Source organism: Gossypium raimondii, chromosome 12, assembly GCF_025698545.1.
Source record: "Gossypium raimondii isolate GPD5lz chromosome 12, ASM2569854v1, whole genome shotgun sequence".
Lineage (NCBI taxonomy): Eukaryota > Viridiplantae > Streptophyta > Magnoliopsida > Malvales > Malvaceae > Gossypium > Gossypium raimondii.
In genome coordinates this window covers 37,019,197-37,038,860 of record NC_068576.1, presented here as the reverse complement: position 1 = coordinate 37,038,860, position 19,664 = coordinate 37,019,197, and the positions used below count along the sequence as shown (strand labels likewise).

The window sequence follows — 19,664 nt, the reverse complement described above, 5'->3', positions numbered from 1 at the left end:
TTTTTAAATTTAAGACAACACACGTTTAACGAGATACCAATTTTGGGCGTCGCGAGGGTACTAATACCTTCCTCGCGCGTAATTAACTCCCGAACCCTAATTTTGTCTGGAATTTTGACGTGGGCCTAACTCGGCTTTTTTTTAAAATAAAATTTACAAAATAATTTTTCTATTAAGAAGAGGATTTATTAGGTGTCCGATCACACCTAGGAAAAAGAATCGGTGGCGACTCCCTTTTTTAAATAAAACCGAAACTTTACTTTTAAATTTTCAATGATCACGTCGACTAACGCCCATGCAAAAAAAATTTTAAGTCGCTACAGTATATACATAAGAGTAAGAGTGAAACAAGATAGAAAAACATTCGTCACCAAACAAAAATCATTTATCACCAAGCTTTAAATAACGCAAGACTCCTCACCACTAGGTAGTAATAGCATCAGCCATTCCATTACTGAGAACAAATGCGAATATTATCATATGGTGCTAATGTTTTGTAATGTTATTCAGTTTTGTCTTGATGTTGTCATGTTTTCGGCTGCTTAGTGTTCCTTGGCCTGTTAATGCTGCAACAATGTGTATCCATGTACCGGTCTTCATCTCTATTAATAGATTTTTTTCTATTTTTCAAAAAAAAAAATCGATCAAAATATCTTTAGCACCATCAAGCAGCTTGCTCTTAAATTCTTCACACTAATACATGAATTTTTTTTAACCAGAATTTCGTATCAACAATTTATAAAATTAAATGGTAAACTGTAAATAAAAATTGAAAATCAAATGCATATTAACTACATGCAAATACCATTTTCTTTGTGGTAAGAGAACACAACGGATCATAACATATATCACCCTTCACCAACCTAGCAGGGCCTTGCTATCACAAGCTTCGGCATGTCAAGAATGTGGAACTCAACATTAAACTATATATTTTTTGGTGCATATATTTTGTTATTTATATGATACCATACAAACCCATATTTTTTCCCCTTGATAACATGGAATTATTCACCTTTGCTTTGGCCCTTCTGGTCGGAGCTCTTGTTGTCAACGCCTTATGGCGATGGCGGCTCGACTGGAAATCGTTGTTTAAGACTAGAAAACTTCCTCCAGGTCCACCAAGGTGGCCTATAGTTGGCAATCTTCTTCAATTAAGCTCACTCCCACATAGGGACTTAGCTTCCTTATGTGACAAATACGGTCCACTAGTGTACCTCCGGCTCGGTAAGGTAGATGCCATCACCACGAATGACCCAGATATCATACGTGAAATACTTCTTCGCCAAGACGAAGTCTTTGCTTCTAGGCCACGAACCCTAGCTGCCGTCCACCTTGCCTATGGGTGTGGTGATGTTGCCTTGGCTCCCTTAGGCCCGCATTGGAAACGTATGAGAAGAATATGTATGGAGCATTTACTAACAACAAAAAGGCTTGAATCATTCGCGAAACACCGAGCCGATGAAGCTCAACATTTGGTGCGAGATGTATCGGCCCGAGCCGAGAACGGGCAGCTCGTGAACCTAAGGGAAGTATTGGGTGCGTTTTCGATGAACAACGTGACTAGGATGTTACTAGGGAGGCAATATTTCGGGGCCGTATCCGCCGGCCCAAGTGAAGCCATGGAGTTCATGCACATAACACATGAATTGTTTTGGCTCTTAGGTGTGATCTATTTGGGGGATTATTTGCCCATTTGGAGGTGGGTGGATCCTTATGGATGTGAGAAAAGGATGAGGGAAGTGGAGAAAAGAGTGGATGATTTTCATGAAAGGATCATTGAAGAACATAGGAGGGCAAGGGAATTGAAAAACAAAGGATATGGAAAGGATGATGATTATGGTGAAGAAATGGATTTTGTTGATGTTTTATTGTCATTACCTGGTGAAGACGGAAATCCTCATATGGATGATACTGATATCAAAGCTCTAATTCAGGTTCCATCATCCTCTTTCATTTATTCTTTTATAATTCTATATTCCAATTAGAATTTAGGGTTAATTGCATCAGACATCCTTAAACTATAATTCAAGTACTAAATTAATTTTTTAACTTCAAAACGTTTTAATTAAGTTATGAAAGTGCCAATATCGTATCAATTAAGATTTTTTGATAGCTTCATTATTAACTTGAGTATTAAATGCTAACTCAAATCTAACGCAAGCTATATTTAAAACACGTAAATCAAGTTGAAATACAAATACATATTCCAAGCAGCTAACTTTCGTATCAATTTAAACCTACTGATAACATTATAAAAATATAAGATCAAATTACGCAAAATAAAAGTTTAGAATTAAATCACAAATTTCATCATTATTGATGGACTAGTACTAAATTAGACCTCTTATTATAGTTCTAATTTTACAACTTTGTTTCTTTTAGGATATGATAGCTGCGGCAACAGATACATCGGCTGTGACCAACGAATGGACCATGGCGGAAGTAATAAAGCATCCGCGTGTCCTCCGCAAAATCCAAGATGAGCTCGATTCAGTCGTGGGTCCCAACCGAATGGTCAACGAATCCGATCTACCGCACCTTAACTACCTACGCTGCGTAGTACGTGAAACATTTCGCATGCATCCGGCCGGACCGTTTTTAATCCCACACGAGTCCCTTCGGGCCACGACCATCAACGGCTTTTACATCCCGGCTAAGACACGTGTCTTCATCAACACCCATGGGCTGGGCCGAAACACTAAATTATGGGACGACGTTGAATCGTTCAGGCCCGAGAGGCATTGGCTGGCTGACGGCGCTCGAGTCGAGATCAGCCACGGAGCCGATTTCAAAATCCTGCCTTTCAGCGCCGGGAAAAGGAAATGTCCCGGTGCGCCACTTGGAGTGACGCTGGTGCTCATGGCTTTGGCTCGGCTCTTTCATTGCTTTGATTGGGCTCCCCAGAATGGTATGAGGCCCGAAGATATAAATACGATGGAAGTTTATGGGATGACTATGCCCAAAGCCGAGCCGTTAATGGCTATGGCTAAGCCGCGCTTGGCAGACCACGTCATGTTTTAGAAAAAAATTTAAATAAATTTGGTAATATTCAAAGAATAATAAATTTTAGTTGTTATTATATGTTAATTATATAAGTTTTACTTAGGTAAATGATAAAATTACAACTTGTACATAATTATTAATAATTAACGTAATCAATATTTTTTAATATTTATATAGTCTTGGTTGGGTTAATTATTTCAGATGTCACTAAATTATAGGCTTAATTCTAAATTGGTTTCTAAGCTTCAAAATTTCGATTGAATTATTAAGGTTAAAATTTGCTCTAAGCTTTTGCAGTCTTCGTATATTTGGAATTTAACCTATCTACTTTTATATTAAAAATGGGTATTTTATGTTAAAATGTCACATAAGTGAATTTAATAAAAGAATTTTAACTGTATTTAACAATTGGGTTAGAATTTTAAATTCGAAAAGTAGAGGGAGTTGAATTCTTAAGAATAAAAGCATGGGAACTAAATTTCAAATGTACAAAGAGTACATAAACTTAGAGCATATTTTAACCAAATATTAATGTGAAGTATCATTCCATTTAGGTTATTTTCTTATTCTAACATTTAACCAATGTTTTAAAAATTGAATTAGTGATTGATTTGTCAGACCAAGATTCTTAATCTGATTGTCTATTCAATAATAATTAAATAAATAATTAAAAAAATCATAATAAAATAAAAATATTTTTAAAAAATTATAAACCAATTTAAATGGCTCAATTGCTGATTTTGCCCCGATTTCCTTTTTTTTTTTTATTGATTCACAAATATTTTGATCTATAAGTGGTTTTTATGCCATCAATTCAGCCCGTCGATTCAATTTAATTTTCGACCTCATTGCATTTATCGCTAAATCTAACAAGTAAACTAATAATACTTAATTGAAATGAATTTTTACTTTAAAGATTCAATTAGAAATTTTAAAGTTTAAGGACACGGTAAAGTATCAATTGCTTCATGAATCATAATTTAATTTTAAATTTGAAATATATTTCACTTGTGGTTCAGTCGACACAAAATATTTTAATCTTACAAACTAATGACTTGTTTAGTATTGCTTGAAAAAAAACACTTTTGGAAGAAAAGTTAGCTAAATAAACTGTTTTTTGTCGAAATTTTTGACTTTTCAAAAACAATTTTGAAAAGGAGAAGCTAAAATTTTTAACTTTTCCCCTACCAGAAGAACTTTTGGCGCTTAATTACTAATGTATTAAAATCATTAATTAAAAATAAAAATATTTTTAAAATAATACAAATGGGTTAATATCTAATTACAAATATTTAATAGTTATATTTAATTATTTAAAATATAGTTTATATATTCTAATTAAATTTTATAAACAATTAATATTTATTACTTAAAATATTTAAAATTTATATTTCATATATTAAAATATTAACATCAAGTTATAATAAATTATTTTTATATTCTTACTAAAATATAATAATATTAACTAATTTCAACATTATTTAAATACATATTTATTACTTGATAACACCATGTCTAAAATGGACATTTTATTTCTCAGAAGTACTTTTTGACAGCAATACTAAACACTCAAATTTTAAACCAAACTTTTCAAGAGTACTTCGCAAAACTAATTTTCCACGATACTTTTTAAAAGCACTTATAATTGTTGTATTTCTCTTTCATTTAAGGATGTAATTGGGTAGATAAAACGACCCTTTGCTAAATGGTATAATATATTTTTAATTTTTTTGAAATTTAATTATCTAATCTAATCTCTTTTAACCTTTTATTATATATATAAATATTTTGGAACCTCCTAAAATTAATAATTAAATTTAAGTTATTTTAACATAAAAAATTAACTCTACTCTCAATCTTCTAATATTTTTAGTTTCATCTAAACCGTTCTAAAACAAAATATCTAACTTCACCTTTTCTTATTATTAAAGGTGATTTATACTAAAGGTCACTAAATTATTAATAAATTTATGTTTTGGTCATTCAACTTCAAAAATTATAAAATAGTCACTAAATTATTTGAAAGCTTTCATTTAAGTCTTTTAACTATTCAAAAGTTTTATTCAAGTCTTTGTTCTGTTAAGTGGTTTTTTTTTAAAGTCTAATTGACAACCTTCAAGCGGCGATTCGATGATTGGTACAGTGGATTAGTACCCATCGACAAGTAGAAGGATATACTTTTAAGTCAAAGTCGATCTGACAATCAATATTAGAGATCAAAAAATAAAATTACTTAAATTTTAATTCATAGATCCATAACATTTAAAGTTGTTTCATAAAAATAACTAATTTCTCCCCTTATATCTAAGTTATTTTAACATAATCATTCCAAAATAAAATATTTAACTTGACCCCTCCTTTTGCTTATTATTAATTAGAGCACTCTTTCTTGATAGCAATCATGGATGTTTATAACTTTTGCTAATTATCTGCACTCATCAATGGTAATTGGAGAATCCATTAATTATGGGGTTGTGGAATCAAAAGATGAAAACTAGGAAATGGAGAACATGAGTTTGTGTAAACATTACCATTTTCTTCATTAATGCAACAAGAACATGTCTGTTGGAAGTGAGACCAAAAGATTTTAATCTTTACCTATATCAATTAAGGGCACGGTGATATTTTTAATATATATGTTCAAATAACCATATGAAAAGAAATAGCAATAAATGATTGATGGATTGGATCATATATAGTACCCTCAATCATAGAACCCACCAAGAAACTTTTGACTAATTCTATGAATCCATCATTACATGCACATGACATATTTTTATTTCTTTCTTTTCATTAAGAGTTAATTACCATGTAAATTAACAACATTTTAATTAAGTTTTAAATTATCAATGTAAAATAAATTGGTTTCTTTTGTCAATAATTGGATATTAAATATCAGTTTAAATTTGAGATGAATCTGGTTCAATGATAATTTGATTTAATTTCGTTTGATTCTCACAATTGATTTTATTAAGGTTAGCTTATTTAAAATCGCAGTCTCTGATCATGTGAGTTAGTTAATTTAAGATTACAACTCCTAACAGCTTATTGACCTACGTTCACAACTGATTTTACTAAGGCTAGCTGATTTAAGATCGCAACCTCCGATTATTCGAGTTAGCTGATTTAAGATCGCAACTCTTTATAGCTCGCTGACATACATTCACAGCTGATTTTATTAAGGCTAGCTAATTTAAAATCGCAGCCTCCGGTTTTTCGTATTAATTTTGGGTTTTAAGGTTTTGGACTTGTTTAACAAAATAGGTTTTGTTTTATGGGTTTTAAACATTATTCGGAAGTTTCAAAGTATTTTTTATAAATATTTATAAAAAAATATAGTTTTTCAAGTAAATAAATTATATAAAAATGAAATACTTTTCATAATTTTAAATATAAAATATTTATTTTTCATCATAAAATAATAAAAAATTTTAAAAATAGAATTCTATATGTTTTGGGCAACCATGGTTTTTAACTTCTTTTCCAAAACTCAACTAAATAAATCAGTTCGAATTGGTTTTCAATTTCTCTCACTTTTTAGCCTTAGTTTAAATATGATATTAAACATCTTTAAACACATGAATCAAACTATAAACTATGTATGTTTATTACATATACAACTAGAATTAATTTGGCATGTAAAAAGAAGGTAAAAGCGTTTCTAAATTCTATTGACACTATCTATATTTTTAACACATCATATTTAAGTCGTCCATACAATAAACATAAACATATTTAAAATTTGATTTATATAATCCTACTTAAGTTACATTTAATGTTTAAATTAACGATTAAGATCTAACTTTAGACAAGGTTTTAGAAATGTTTAGTATAATGAACCTATCAATTAAATATCTTAGAGATAATGTTGCATCTATGTGTTGTTGGTATCGCATATCACAAAGCTCTGAACATAATGGGGCCAAGCTGCATGTGCCTGTAAACTCACAAAGAATCAACATCAGAAGGATGTGTCATGTTGTTACAAATATGTGTAAAGCTTGTGAGTGGAGTATTTATTCGTGAATAATGGAGTGTCTTGTTATATTACAAAACATGTATATACTTTTTTGATATAATGAGAAGGTTATGGAAGTTTGTGATGGTTCATTCATTTACCGTAAATTCTTCGAAAAAGGATTGGAGAGGAGAGTTGAAAGTGTCTTGACCTTTTTTTGGGTGTCAATAAGGCCTTTAAAGAATGAGTGTCTTCTCATCGTAAGTATATGTTATCATGTTTAGAAAATGAATATGTACAAGGGGGTAAGTAGACGTCTTGGACTCTAAAAAAGGATAGATTTTTCATTTAGTCTCTTAAATTTTAATGAAATTATATGTTAAAATAGTGATAAATCTGCACTTTGACCTAGAGGCGGAATTAGAAAATTTTGAGGGGAGTCGAAATCAGGTGCGAATCTAAGGGGCTGGCAGAGGCTTGACCCCGGCCCCTAAAATTTTAGATTAATAAATATAAAATTGCAATTTGTCCCCTCCTAAAAATAATAAATTTTTTATTTAATCCTTTTAAAATTGCATTTTTACTATTGTAAAAATTATAATTTAATTTTACCCCCTAAAAAAGTTTTTTGGCTTCGGCCCTAGTCGAAATTAAGTTGTATAGTTTTACGATAGCAAAAGTGAAATTTCATATCTTTATAATTTCTAAAGGATTATATCAAATTTTTCTCATTTTTAAGGGGGGCAAAGTGTAATTTTATCATAAACTAATTTAAAATTGTTAAAATTATAAAAGATTTAAAGATGAACAATTCTATTTTAGGGGGGCGAGGCCCCTGCCAACCCCACTTGGTTCCGCCCTTGCTTTGACCCTTCCAATAATTTATTATTCATTTTTTACTTCTCTTAAAACAATTTTTTGACTTCATCCCTGGATATGTGTATGTGTAAAGGATAAATATCTAATTTAAGTCAAACATGTAGTCTTATCGATTCAAACTCGTTGACACCCTAACTCTTAAGGTGTCTTTTTAACTCGCAAGTTAATATTTTTAACTAAATATAACATTACATACACGCTATATGCATTATTTTCATTTTTGGATTCAAGATTTAATTTGGAAATAAAAAACACATCGTATATTAAAACATTAATGTAAATGTTAAAATATGACATCAATTTATATACTTTTTAAAAAATTAAAATTTAATTATTGTATTTTTATTTTTAAGAATTAAGTCTTTTTATTTTTAATTTTGGATATTAACACTATTATTATTGTTAAATTTGTTGGTCGACATTTTAAAATACAATAAAGAATTCACTTAACAATCATGTAATTAAAAATGATGTTGTATTAAATTTGAATTTAACCGAAAAACTAAAATTAAATTTTAAAATTCCAAAAGTTTTTAATTTTAATCTAATTAAAATCAGTATATAAGTTTTGAAAATAATGATATGAAAGTAAATAAATTAAAGAAATTATAGAGTCAAAAAGTTTGAGCTACAGATTAAGGAATCTTGCAAGGCTGTAAAGGAGAAACAAAGATTGGGATGTGTGTAGCTGAAGATATGAATCTACGTGAGTCACGACTCACGAGTATGTACGACGCTGAAAACAAGCATAGTCTCAATTACATATTTTATATATTTATTTAATGGATATAAAGGTATTTTTGTAAATATTTCGGATCGAGTCACAACCCGTCGGATTCGGATTCGGATTTTTTTTTTTGCCATCCTTAATGAACATGTATGTTTTTATAAGAGAAAAACTTAGGATGTGTTTAGATATTATAAAGTAACTTTTAGAATGTATAATTATTTGTATAGTAATTATAAGGAATTTAGTCTTCCTTTCTTTAATTTCAAAATTTCATTTTGATGAATTTTTCAGTGTTAATAATTAGATATATAAATTTTAAAATCTAAAATATAAAGAAATTAAAATTCCATAAATAAAAGTAAGAAGGATTAAATCTAAAATATACAAAGAATACATAAACTTAAAAGCATATTTTAATTAAAAATCTTTAAAATAATTTTGAAACCCATTATTCTAATATGAATAAAATCTATTAATTACAATTATTACTAAATATATTAAATATATGTATTATAATTACATCTAAATCAAATTACAACTGATTTTTTGAAGAGAGGTAATTTCCACTATGGAACTGCCATCTTTAGTAGTGCTTTTATTTAATAGATTTCATATGCAATAATTGCATTACTAGTCCAATATTTTTATTTTGGGTATAAAGCATTTCTATATTAAATTTCGATTAAAATAGAAATTAAGTCGAGTTGAATTTTTAACAAAAGTAAATTTTTTTATCATTGTTTTCTCATTTATAAAATTTTAACTCAAAACTACTTACTAAAAAACGAAAAGATAAACTACACTAGTAGTCACCTAACTATTAATATTTTTTTTGATCGTTCAACTATGAAAAGTTACAAAATGATCACTCAACTATTCAATAATTTGTTTGGTCACTAGACATTAAATGGCTGGAGGAAAAATGACATGACAATTTTTAAAATTGGTATGATAACAACTTTAACACTTAAACATTCACACATTTTGTCAATTTAGTTTTGGTTCTAAAAAAAAGTTAACGATCAATGTTTTACACGTTATGTAATTTGGTCTTTTTTGTAGTTTTATTTTTCATTGTGATCATTTCACCTAAAAATATTTTAAAAAAACAAAATTATTAGCTAAATTTAATAAAAAAAAATATACATAAAATCGAAACACCCAAATGCCAAGGACCATAATTTTCACCTTTTCTCATTCTTCTCTTGATGCTCTGATTCTCCACCATTAGATTTCAAACTAATGGCTGAGATGACTCACTCTTCACTAGTTTTATAAGATTCACACTCGAGGACTAAATTAGATAATACATAAATGTTGAAAATTAAATTTGCTATTATGCCAATTTTAAAAATTGTCATGTTATCTTTTCGTTAACACTTAATTGTTGGTGACCAAAAAGACTAGTCGAATAGTTGGATGAGAATTTTATAATTTTTTCATAGTTGAATGACAATAAAGAAACCAACTAATAGTTGAGTGGCTACCAATATAGTTTATCCAAAACGAAGTATTAAAGATTATATTGTTGAAAGGGATAATTACGAATCGTGAATATAGATAGTAAAGACACGAGAATAAAAAAATAGATTCACCAAAAATCAAAAGGGGTAATGGCAACAAATCTCATCATACTTCAGCAAAATTTCCAATGTGGTATCTATAATTTCAATTTGTCCAAAGTGGTACCTTACTTTCATTTTGTCTATCTATTTAATACCTCGCTCAAAGGATTATAATTCCTGACACAAATTGACACTATTTGTCAGGAAAAAAATGGTCAAAACAAGGGACCTACAAACAATTATACAATTTTTTAAATTTATTCCTTTTCTTTTCATTTAATTACCAAGTAATTATACCCATTTAATTTATTTTCTTTTCATTTAATTACTTAACCCTAAATCTTGAGATTTTTTTTCCCTCTCAAACATTCCTTTGGAACCCTAGCCGCCACTGCCACTCCGGCGTCGTCTCCGGCATCGTTTCCGACACGGACACCTCCAAATAACAACCCAAAGCCTCTCTTTACCTTTGTGTGTTTAAATTCCCCGAAAATCAAGTCCAAATGCTCGAATCGAATCTTGAAATTCGGTTTTTCTCTCATCCGATCCCCAATCTCCACCGTTGGATCAACTTTGGTTTGCCTTATGTTGTGCATCTCCTCCTTTGCCTCTTCACTGTTGGGATTGGCCACTGAACCACCCTCCTCTTCAAGCTTTGTGATTTTGCGTTTCTATTGATTTCTAGGTTAAACATGTTGGATCAACTTTGATTTCCTCGGTTGATGGTTGACCGGCGATGGCCAAAGTAGCGTGAAGATTGGGTCAAAAGAAGCTGAAAAGTTTTCAATTTTCCCTTTGGTTGGTTTTGGAATATCAGAATCAGGAGAAGCGAATGGGTGAAGGAAACATTCGATCACCGTAAAAGGCGGCGGCGATAGTGCCAATGACCGGAGGGGACATCTCTTAATGTATTTTATTTGAGAGAGAAGATTATTAAAATTGAAAATTGAAAATTGAAAATGTAAAATTAATTAATTAAAAATTTTAATTTAGTAATATATTTAAGTATAAAAAAAATTTTAAAAATAAAAGGCACTAAATTTGAAGGAAACATGTCATTTTATTTCTGCTTTATTTAATAAAATTGAGCTTAAAAAAATATAAGAGAAAATTTAATTCAAGTCCCTATTTCTCTGAGGTACCAAATTGATAAAGGGAATAAAAGTTGGACAAATTGAAACTACAGATACAGGGGTTTTTTTGTCATTATCCCAAATTAAACTGTTACTCAAGAAAACACAGTTGAAGCAGAACGTGATAAAGCCACTAACTACTGTAATAATGATGTTAATTCGCAAAATTTGGGTCATAATGAAATTATTTAAATTCCATCTGCGAAGTGTAAAAATCACTGTGTTTCGCCATTGATTCTTCTCTCTCTTTCCTCTTCATTCCCTGTCACTCGAATCAATGGGTGAAAAATCAAAGACCACCCTTCTCTTTTCCTCCTCCGTTATTCTCCTCTTCTTTTCTCTTTCTGCTGCTGTTTCCTCCCCTTTCCAGCTCCATTCCCTACTTCTCCGCCCTCTCCCGTCGGCGCCAGTTCTATCATGGCAAGATTCCGACCTTCCTTTCAACTCTCTCGTTGAAACTTCCGATTTGGACACAGTTAATTCCAACACTTCGCTGGGGTTGCAGTTGGAGTTGCACCATTTAGACGCTTTGTCATCGGAAGAAACACCGGAGAGACTCTTCGACCTCCGCCTCCAACGCGACGCGCTCCGTGCAGAAACAATCAACTCCCTCGTTTCAAAAGCCGTTGCTCGTAAGCATCCACGCGCCCCCGGAAGGCGTCCTGGGTTTAGTAGCTCTGTTATTTCAGGACTCGCTCAAGGTAGTGGAGAGTATTTCACGCGCCTCGGCGTCGGTACTCCGCCGAGGTATCTTTACATGGTGCTTGACACCGGTAGTGACGTCATTTGGGTCCAATGTTCGCCTTGTAAGAAATGTTACTCTCAATCCGACCCGATATTTGACCCGACTAAATCACGGTCATTTTCCGGTATTCCCTGTGGATCCCAACTTTGCCGTAGTTTAGATTCTTCGGGTTGTAACCACCGTCGAATGTGTCTTTACCAAGTATCCTACGGCGACGGTTCGGTTACGTACGGTGATTTCTCGACCGAAACGTTGACGTTTAGAATGAACCGAATTGGACGCGTGGCGCTCGGCTGTGGTCACAACAACCAAGGCTTGTTCGTCGGTGCCGCCGGTTTATTAGGTCTCGGTCGTGGAAGATTATCGTTTCCTACCCAAACCGGACGCCGACTCAACCGGAAGTTCTCTTACTGTTTAGCCGACCGGTCCGCTTCTTCTAAACCGTCGTCCCTGCTTTTCGGCGACACGGCGATTCCTCGAACCGCCGTGTTTACTCCATTGTTAACGAACCCAAAGCTCGACACTTTTTACTACGTCCAACTGTTGGGTATCAGTGTTGGTGGGACACGTGTCCCCAAAATCAGACCGTCGTTGTTCAAAATGGACCGGGACGGTAACGGTGGTGTCATCATCGATTCGGGAACTTCCGTCACCCGTCTGACCCGACCCGCTTACATCGCATTAAGGAATGCTTTCCGTCTCGGGTCATCGAACCTGAAACGGGCGCCCGCTTTCTCACTATTCGACACATGTTACGACTTTTCCGGTAAGACTTCAGTTAAAGTACCGACAGTGGTGTTACATTTCAGAGGAGCTGACGTGTCATTACCGGCGACGAACTATTTGATTCCGGTCGATAGCAGTGGGACATTTTGCTTTGCTTTCGCCGGTACCATGAGTGGTTTGTCCATAATTGGAAATATCCAGCAACAAGGTTTTCTGGTTGCTTATGATTTAGCGGGCTCTCGGATCGGGTTTAAGCCCAATGGATGCGCTTAAAAAATGGCGGTTGTTTTTTTTTTTACCCCTATGGTAATTGGTAAGTGAAAAAGCTCTTTCCCCGCCTGTTTTTTTTATTTTTTATGCTGGGTTTTTTAGAGGGTAAAAAAGGAAGAACAAAAATATCTTTGTTGAATTTGAGTGTAAGAAAAAAATGTAGGGGAATCATTGTCGTTTGGCTGTTTTCCACGTGTTGATGTTTGGATTTTAAATATATTAGGGTAAACTATAGTATTAGTCACTCAAATATATCTAAGTTTTTTATTTTCATCACTAAGTTATAAAAAGTTACAATTTAGTCACTAGAGTTTTTAAGATTGTTTTTTTAGTCACTCGTCTGTTGATTCTTAATGTGGCATTGACTAAGATAAATTTAATCAACATAATTATATCATGTGGATTTTATAATTTTTACATAAGTGCGTTTTGCATGGAAAAAAAAGATCTCTCTCTTCGGCTTCTTTCTCCTTCACCCTCTACCTCTTCTCTTCAAAGCTGATCCCACGATCTGACATTCACGAATTTCAGGCCACCATACCCCTACCACAAGTCAATCTGAAACTTTGACCCCTAGTAAACTCTTCAAATCCAACCTCTATATCATTCACAGCTAAACCGAATTATAACTCTTAAACCATTTGACTTGACCTTCAAAAATTTCATTGCTAAGCTAACCTGGAGATATCAGTTACTTTAATATTGAATGTAGTAAGTAAGCTTCATCTTCAAGTTCTTTGCTTTTGACTCTAAGAGAGAGGGAGTATCATTTTAACTCCATTAACGCTCATAAATAGAAATTTTGTAAAGTTATCGAAAAAGAAATACATTTACAGTGAAGCTAAAAAAAATATCACCAAATCGTTTTTTAGACTAATATTATAAATTTCCATTTAAGTTTTCTCTTTTTTTCTTTTTTTGTCTTAGACTTTCTTGTTCTTCTATCAGTCTTTCACTATTTTATGCAGGATTTTCGAATTTAGAAATAAATGCACGCACTCTTACAGTAATAATTGTTATATCACAACTTACATTTTCCTTCTTGTGTTCTCGAGTACTTAGGCACAAAATAACTTTGAAACAAAGTTTGGATTTGAAGAGTTTAGGTGAAAACTATTATGGGTCAAAGTTTTAGATCAACTTGTGATGGGGGTACAGTGGCTTGAAATTTGTGGGTGTCGAATTCTGGGTTTAGTTTAATTTTTCAATTAACTCTGAGAGAGCAGTAGAGGGGTAAAGGAGAAAGAAGCTGAAGACATGGCTTTTATTAGTGTAAAACGCATCGTTTGATTTAACAAGGAAATTATGTGGAAATTGTAAAATACACATTACATATTTAGGTGGATTAAACTTATCTTAGTTAGCGCCACATCACCATTCTATTATAAGTTAACGGATGGATGACTAAAAATAATAATCTTAAAAATTTTAATGACTAAATTATAACTTTTCATAATTTAATGACCAAAACAAAAATTTATATATAATTAAGTGACTAATGCTGTAGTTTACCCAAAATATAATTATCAAAAATTGTTATGGCTAATATGTGAAAACGAAAACTATAAAAAAGAAAAGAAGTGTGTAACGGTAAGATATGATTTACTTTAAAGAGAAAAATAGAAAATTATGTTTGAACTCTAAAGATAACATCAGTCGAATATAGAATTGGCTTTAGAGATATCAGAATTGAATTATAAAATTTTGAAAGATCAAAGTGTAATTTTGTCATGTATTAACTTATAAAGCGACTAAATAGAAATATTTTCATATTCAGGGATCAACGATAATTTTACCACATATAAACTTCTAATTTCATCATTTGTAAAAGAACTAAAAGCGATATTTCATTTGGGAGGCAAAGCTCCTACTGCTCCCTTTTTATTTGCCTTTAGATAACACTGTTGAGAGAGATAATCATAAATTTTAAAATAATTAATCTTCGTGAACTGTAAAACAAAGATCATATTATAATTGTTAGTTCAATTAATCAATTTGTTATCTAGTGACAAAGTCAAAATTTTATTTTAAAGGAGGTGAAATTATAATTCTATCATCATAAACTTTTTTTTTATAATTTTAAAGCGATTAATTTAAAATTTATTATTTTAAGGGACTAAAATATACTTTTACCATGATATTACTTATAATCTCATAATGTTTTAAAGGGATTAAAATAAAAATTCATCAATAGCCAAGACCCTTATCTATAAATTTGGTAATTAGCTGTTGAGCACATGATCTAAGTTAAAGTGGAAAAAAAAAAAGAACCAAGAAGTTTCATTTAGAATGTTGGCATGTTGATGGTGGCTCCCTCCACTTTTCTTTTTCTTTATAAGAAATTTAATTGAGTAAATTTTCAAATTTTAATTTTATGAATCGAGAAAATAATGTTAATAAAAATATTTTTATTTAAAATTTTATTTGATTCGATTTTAAATTTAATCGAAACTTAGAAAAGAAAATTACTTTCACTTATGCAAATTTTTATTATGAAAACAACATTACAAATGAAAATTATGAAGGGAAGAGTCTTGTCCATTCTTCACATACATAATTTGGATCTTAAATTATATAATTTTCTTATTTTGGTATGTAAATATTTTTAGTAAAAATCTCTCAAGTTCATCTCAATTTCAAAATTGAGCAAAGTGGTTCCTCTAAAAAAATTTAGAACAAATTAATCCCTGTCAATTTTGAAAGTGAGCAACTAAGGACAATTAATTACGATGTTGTTGTTTTCTATCAATTTGCTCAAATTTTGATTGACATAATAACAAATTTAGATCTCAAAATTTACACATTTTGTCAATTTGCTCCTAATTTAACAAATTTAGTCTGCAACATTTGTGTAAATGTATAAATCTTGAGGCCAAATTTTTAACTTTTTAGAATCAAAGTCAAAATGACAAAATATGTAGATATAGAAGACTAAATTTGTTATTATACCAATAAAACTACATACAATTAGTGGAAGGCATTAACATCATGATTAATTGTTCTTAGTTGCTTGCTTTTGAAATTGACAAGGATTAAATTGCTTCTATTTTTCTAAGAAGGGTCAATTTCAAAATTAAGAGGAATTACAGAGGTCTCTTTACCAAAAATTAAGAGGAATTCAAAATTAATACAGTCTATAATGGCCCAATTTAGCTCGGGCCCAGATTACAAACAAATAAAAAAAATTAAACCAAAAATAATAAAGTCCAAATTATAAAATAAAAAAACAGTCCAGTTACAAGTCCAAATAGCCGAAAACAAAGAAAAGCCCTAATGGCCCAATAGGTCCAACACCTAAATTGTTTCAGAAAAGAAACAGAAACCATAGCCTAGAGCTGCCGTCGCACCCTATCGCCTGCCACCACCGACTGCTCTGCCACCATCACCGCTTGCAAGGAAAAGGAAGAAAAGACAGAAACCAAACACAAGCAATTGAAACAGTAAAAAAAATAAAAATGTATTGGCTATAAAAGTCGGAAAACAAATTGTATTCGAGGATTTTTTTTAGCGAATACGAAAAAAGAAGAAAAATACAAAAAAAGAAAACAACAAAATTTCTAAAAAACAAAGGTAGTCTATTTTATTTCAGTTATTATTTATTTTCGAAAAAGAAAAATAAAAAATAAAAGCTTTCGCCGGATCGAAAATGTAAGGGCCTTCGTTCTTCTTCTTTTAAAAAAAAAATAAAAAAACCGAAAGGTTTCATCACTGTTTTGAACTTTGGGGTGCTTTTTCGGGGATTTTGTCCATAGATCTATGTTCTATGAAAAAAGAGGGTTTTAAAATATTTTTGAGCGATTTTTGGCCACCAGAGACGGTGGTCACTGTCACCGGCGATCGGCGGCTGTGGTGGCCCACGGAGGCCTATGACCAGATCTGAAGAACCTTTTAGAGAAAAAGGAGAAAAAGGAATTTAAAAAAAAAAACAGTGGGCAAAATGAATTTTTTTCCCTAATTTTTCAACTCGACACGTTTACTTAGTAGGATCCACGTTTTTTTTAAAGGGAAGTCTAATTGTTGCTTTGGCCCTTCCGCTTTTTTGTTACTTTTCAATTTCGTCCTATTGTTTATTATTTTTTATTTTTTCCCCTATGGTTTTGTTTTTGTGCAATTTAGTCCTTGGACCATTGTGGATCCGAGGGGATGACACGTGTCACGGGTTTTGGGATATTTTCCCATTTAGCGCTTGTTATTTTTAGCTCATTACGTTTTAATCCTTATTAGTCAATCTATTTTTTTTACAATTTGTCCTCTTAATTTCATTCCAATTTCGATTTAGTCCTTTATTCATTTAACTTTAACCTTTTATAATTTTTTTATTTTATTTATTTGCTTATTTATTTATTACTTATTTATTTTATTATTTTACATATTAAAAATAAGGTTATTTACATTTTATTTGTACATTTTCTGTTTATTTATTATTATTGTTGCTATTATTTTTATCTTATTTTTGTTATGTTATCATTTCTTTTAATGTTCTCCTACATTCATTATCAAGCATTTTTATTCTTTTTATATTAATTTTTTATTTTAAGTTACATTATTTATTTTATTATTATTATGATATAATTATTAATACCAATACTATTATTATAATTACATCATTGTTATCATAGTATTCTATTATTTATTTATTATTTATCATTTTAATATTCTACCTGTATGGCCATTTTATATTATTTCATTATCATATATTCTACACTGTCTTTAAATGTATTTGCCCATTTTATACTATACCCGAATAAACTAAATATACATCACTTTAAACGTTATATTATCTTTTTACTCGATGCGTAAAAGAAAAATTTTAAAACGAAGGCAACGTTCTTATTTAGAGATTCGAGAAATCAGCCCTAACTTACGGGGTTTGATTTTCTCTTTGAACCTAAATAATCGAACATCCTTTTAAAACCAAAAACACATGAGACTTAAAATAATAATTGAATAAGGAGCAATTTTATTTTTGAGAATTCGAGATCTCGTGTCCTAACTTACAGGACATGACCTTTTTCGTTATCTCGAAATACAAAGGCTTCTTATATAAGTTTTGATTTAACTAAATGGTTCAAATTAAAAACATGCAAAGAGGGATTATATTTAAATTTTCAAATTTTCAACTTTCTACATTAAGACGCTAATTAATCAAATAGGTACCAATTTTGGGCGTCACGAGTGTGCTAACCCTTTCTCGTGCATAACTGTCTCCCGAACCCATTTTCCTAAATTTTTAACCGAAAATCATCGTTTTGGTAAATCTAGATTCTTATTAAAATAATCAAATTATGAGGTGACCCGATCACACCTAGTAGATAAAATGATTGGTGGCAACTCCCATTTTTGTTTTCAAAATATAAGTCAATTTCAAAAAAAGTTTCAACAGCTTGACGACTCCACTGGGGACATAATAAGAGAGTCAAACCGCGAGTTGATTACTTGATGTATTAATGTTGAAAATTAAAAATTTGGTTTAAATTTACGATCCCTTCATTGCATTTCATCATTCATTTTTGTGGTCTTTATCACTTTGTTACATAATGATATGTTTGCTTTCTTGGTTCGAGTCTCTTGGTATATTTCCTCATATTGCATTGCTTAATCGTTCGATTTTTCCCTTCTTAAGTGGGAGTAAAAAGCTATTCCTTCGTGAGGTTTTCACCTCCGTATAGGATAGTGGATCACTTTTGGGATACATCCGCACCTATGTCTTCGTGAGACCTTCATCTCCGTATAGCCATCGGGAAATGTATTCCCTTGAACCGAACTCGGTCCGTATGAGCCTATAATGGGTGAGGATCAAGAAATCTGTTGGTTCAGGAACCCTTACTTTAGAACCAAACCGCATATAATGATCCCTAAGAACTCACCCTATGTAGAACCACACCCAAACCCTTAGTGGTCACCCGAATAGGTGCTCTATTTATTATTTCTTATTTGCTTTAAATTCTAGCTTTGTATGAAATGTACTGACTTGTTTCTTTTTTTTTTTACTATGATTGCATTGCATTTTCATCATAGAAAAGGGTGTTGATTCACGTTTAGTTGCTAAATAGAGAGCTTGTCATGGAAAAAGGATTTCTTGATAAAGTGGAAAATAATACGGCCATCCGAATGTGGTCTTAGAAGACAAAACAAGAGAAGGATAACAGCCTGACGGAGGGGTACGTGTCAGAATTATGAGATTTCACTCGCATCAGTGTGACTCAGAATAATATCCAAGAGTTGAAAGAGGTATGAGACCAATAGGACGACGAAACCAATCAGTTATTCTACTGTAACTATGGTGATTTGCCTTATTTACTCGATGTCAAAGTGGATAATCACTTGTTCCGAGCTCTTGCCCAATATTGGAATCTCGCCTGTTGACACCATTTTTTTGTGAAAACGGGGTCGACTTGAATTTTGAAAACGAAAACAAAAACGGAAGTCGCCACCAATCCTTTTTGATGAAGTGTGATCGGATCACCTCGAAAAGTGGTTGTTTTTAATAAACGATTTGATTTTATTAAAACAACGATCTTGGTCCGCGAAATTCAGAAAAATGGGTTCGGGAGTCAGTTACGTATGAGGAAGGATTAGCACCCTCGTAACGCCTAAAATTGGTACCTAGTTGATTATTTAGTGTCTTTATGTCGAGAATTAGAAACTTTAAAGA

The 19,664-nt window shown here is 31.5% G+C and overlaps 2 protein-coding genes across 2 annotated transcripts; both read left to right on the top strand.

Moving 5' to 3' along the window:
- Positions 1-998: 998 nt before the first annotated feature.
- LOC105762440 (cytochrome P450 703A2) lies at positions 999-3,072 on the top strand. Its single transcript, XM_012580244.2, has 2 exons — positions 999-1,934; positions 2,383-3,072. Exons 1-2 carry the CDS (start codon positions 999-1,001, stop codon positions 3,019-3,021), a joined length of 1,575 nt encoding a protein of 524 aa, XP_012435698.2. The 3' UTR covers positions 3,022-3,072.
- An 8,380-nt stretch (positions 3,073-11,452) lies between these two features.
- LOC105763909 (aspartyl protease family protein 2) lies at positions 11,453-13,314 on the top strand. Its single transcript, XM_012582317.2, has one exon. It carries the CDS (start codon positions 11,546-11,548, stop codon positions 13,010-13,012), a length of 1,467 nt encoding a protein of 488 aa, XP_012437771.1. The 5' UTR covers positions 11,453-11,545; the 3' UTR covers positions 13,013-13,314.
- Positions 13,315-19,664: the final 6,350 nt, after the last annotated feature.

Excerpts from the sequence above, each read along its gene's own strand:
- LOC105762440 (XM_012580244.2), top strand. The coding sequence starts at position 999 with ATGGAATTATTCACCTTTGCTTTGGCCCTTCTGGTCGGAGCTCTTGTT. Across the intron at positions 1,935-2,382 it reads ATATCAAAGCTCTAATTCAG|GATATGATAGCTGCGGCAAC; the intron begins GTTCCATCATCC and ends TGTTTCTTTTAG.
- LOC105763909 (XM_012582317.2), top strand. The coding sequence starts at position 11,546 with ATGGGTGAAAAATCAAAGACCACCCTTCTCTTTTCCTCCTCCGTTATT.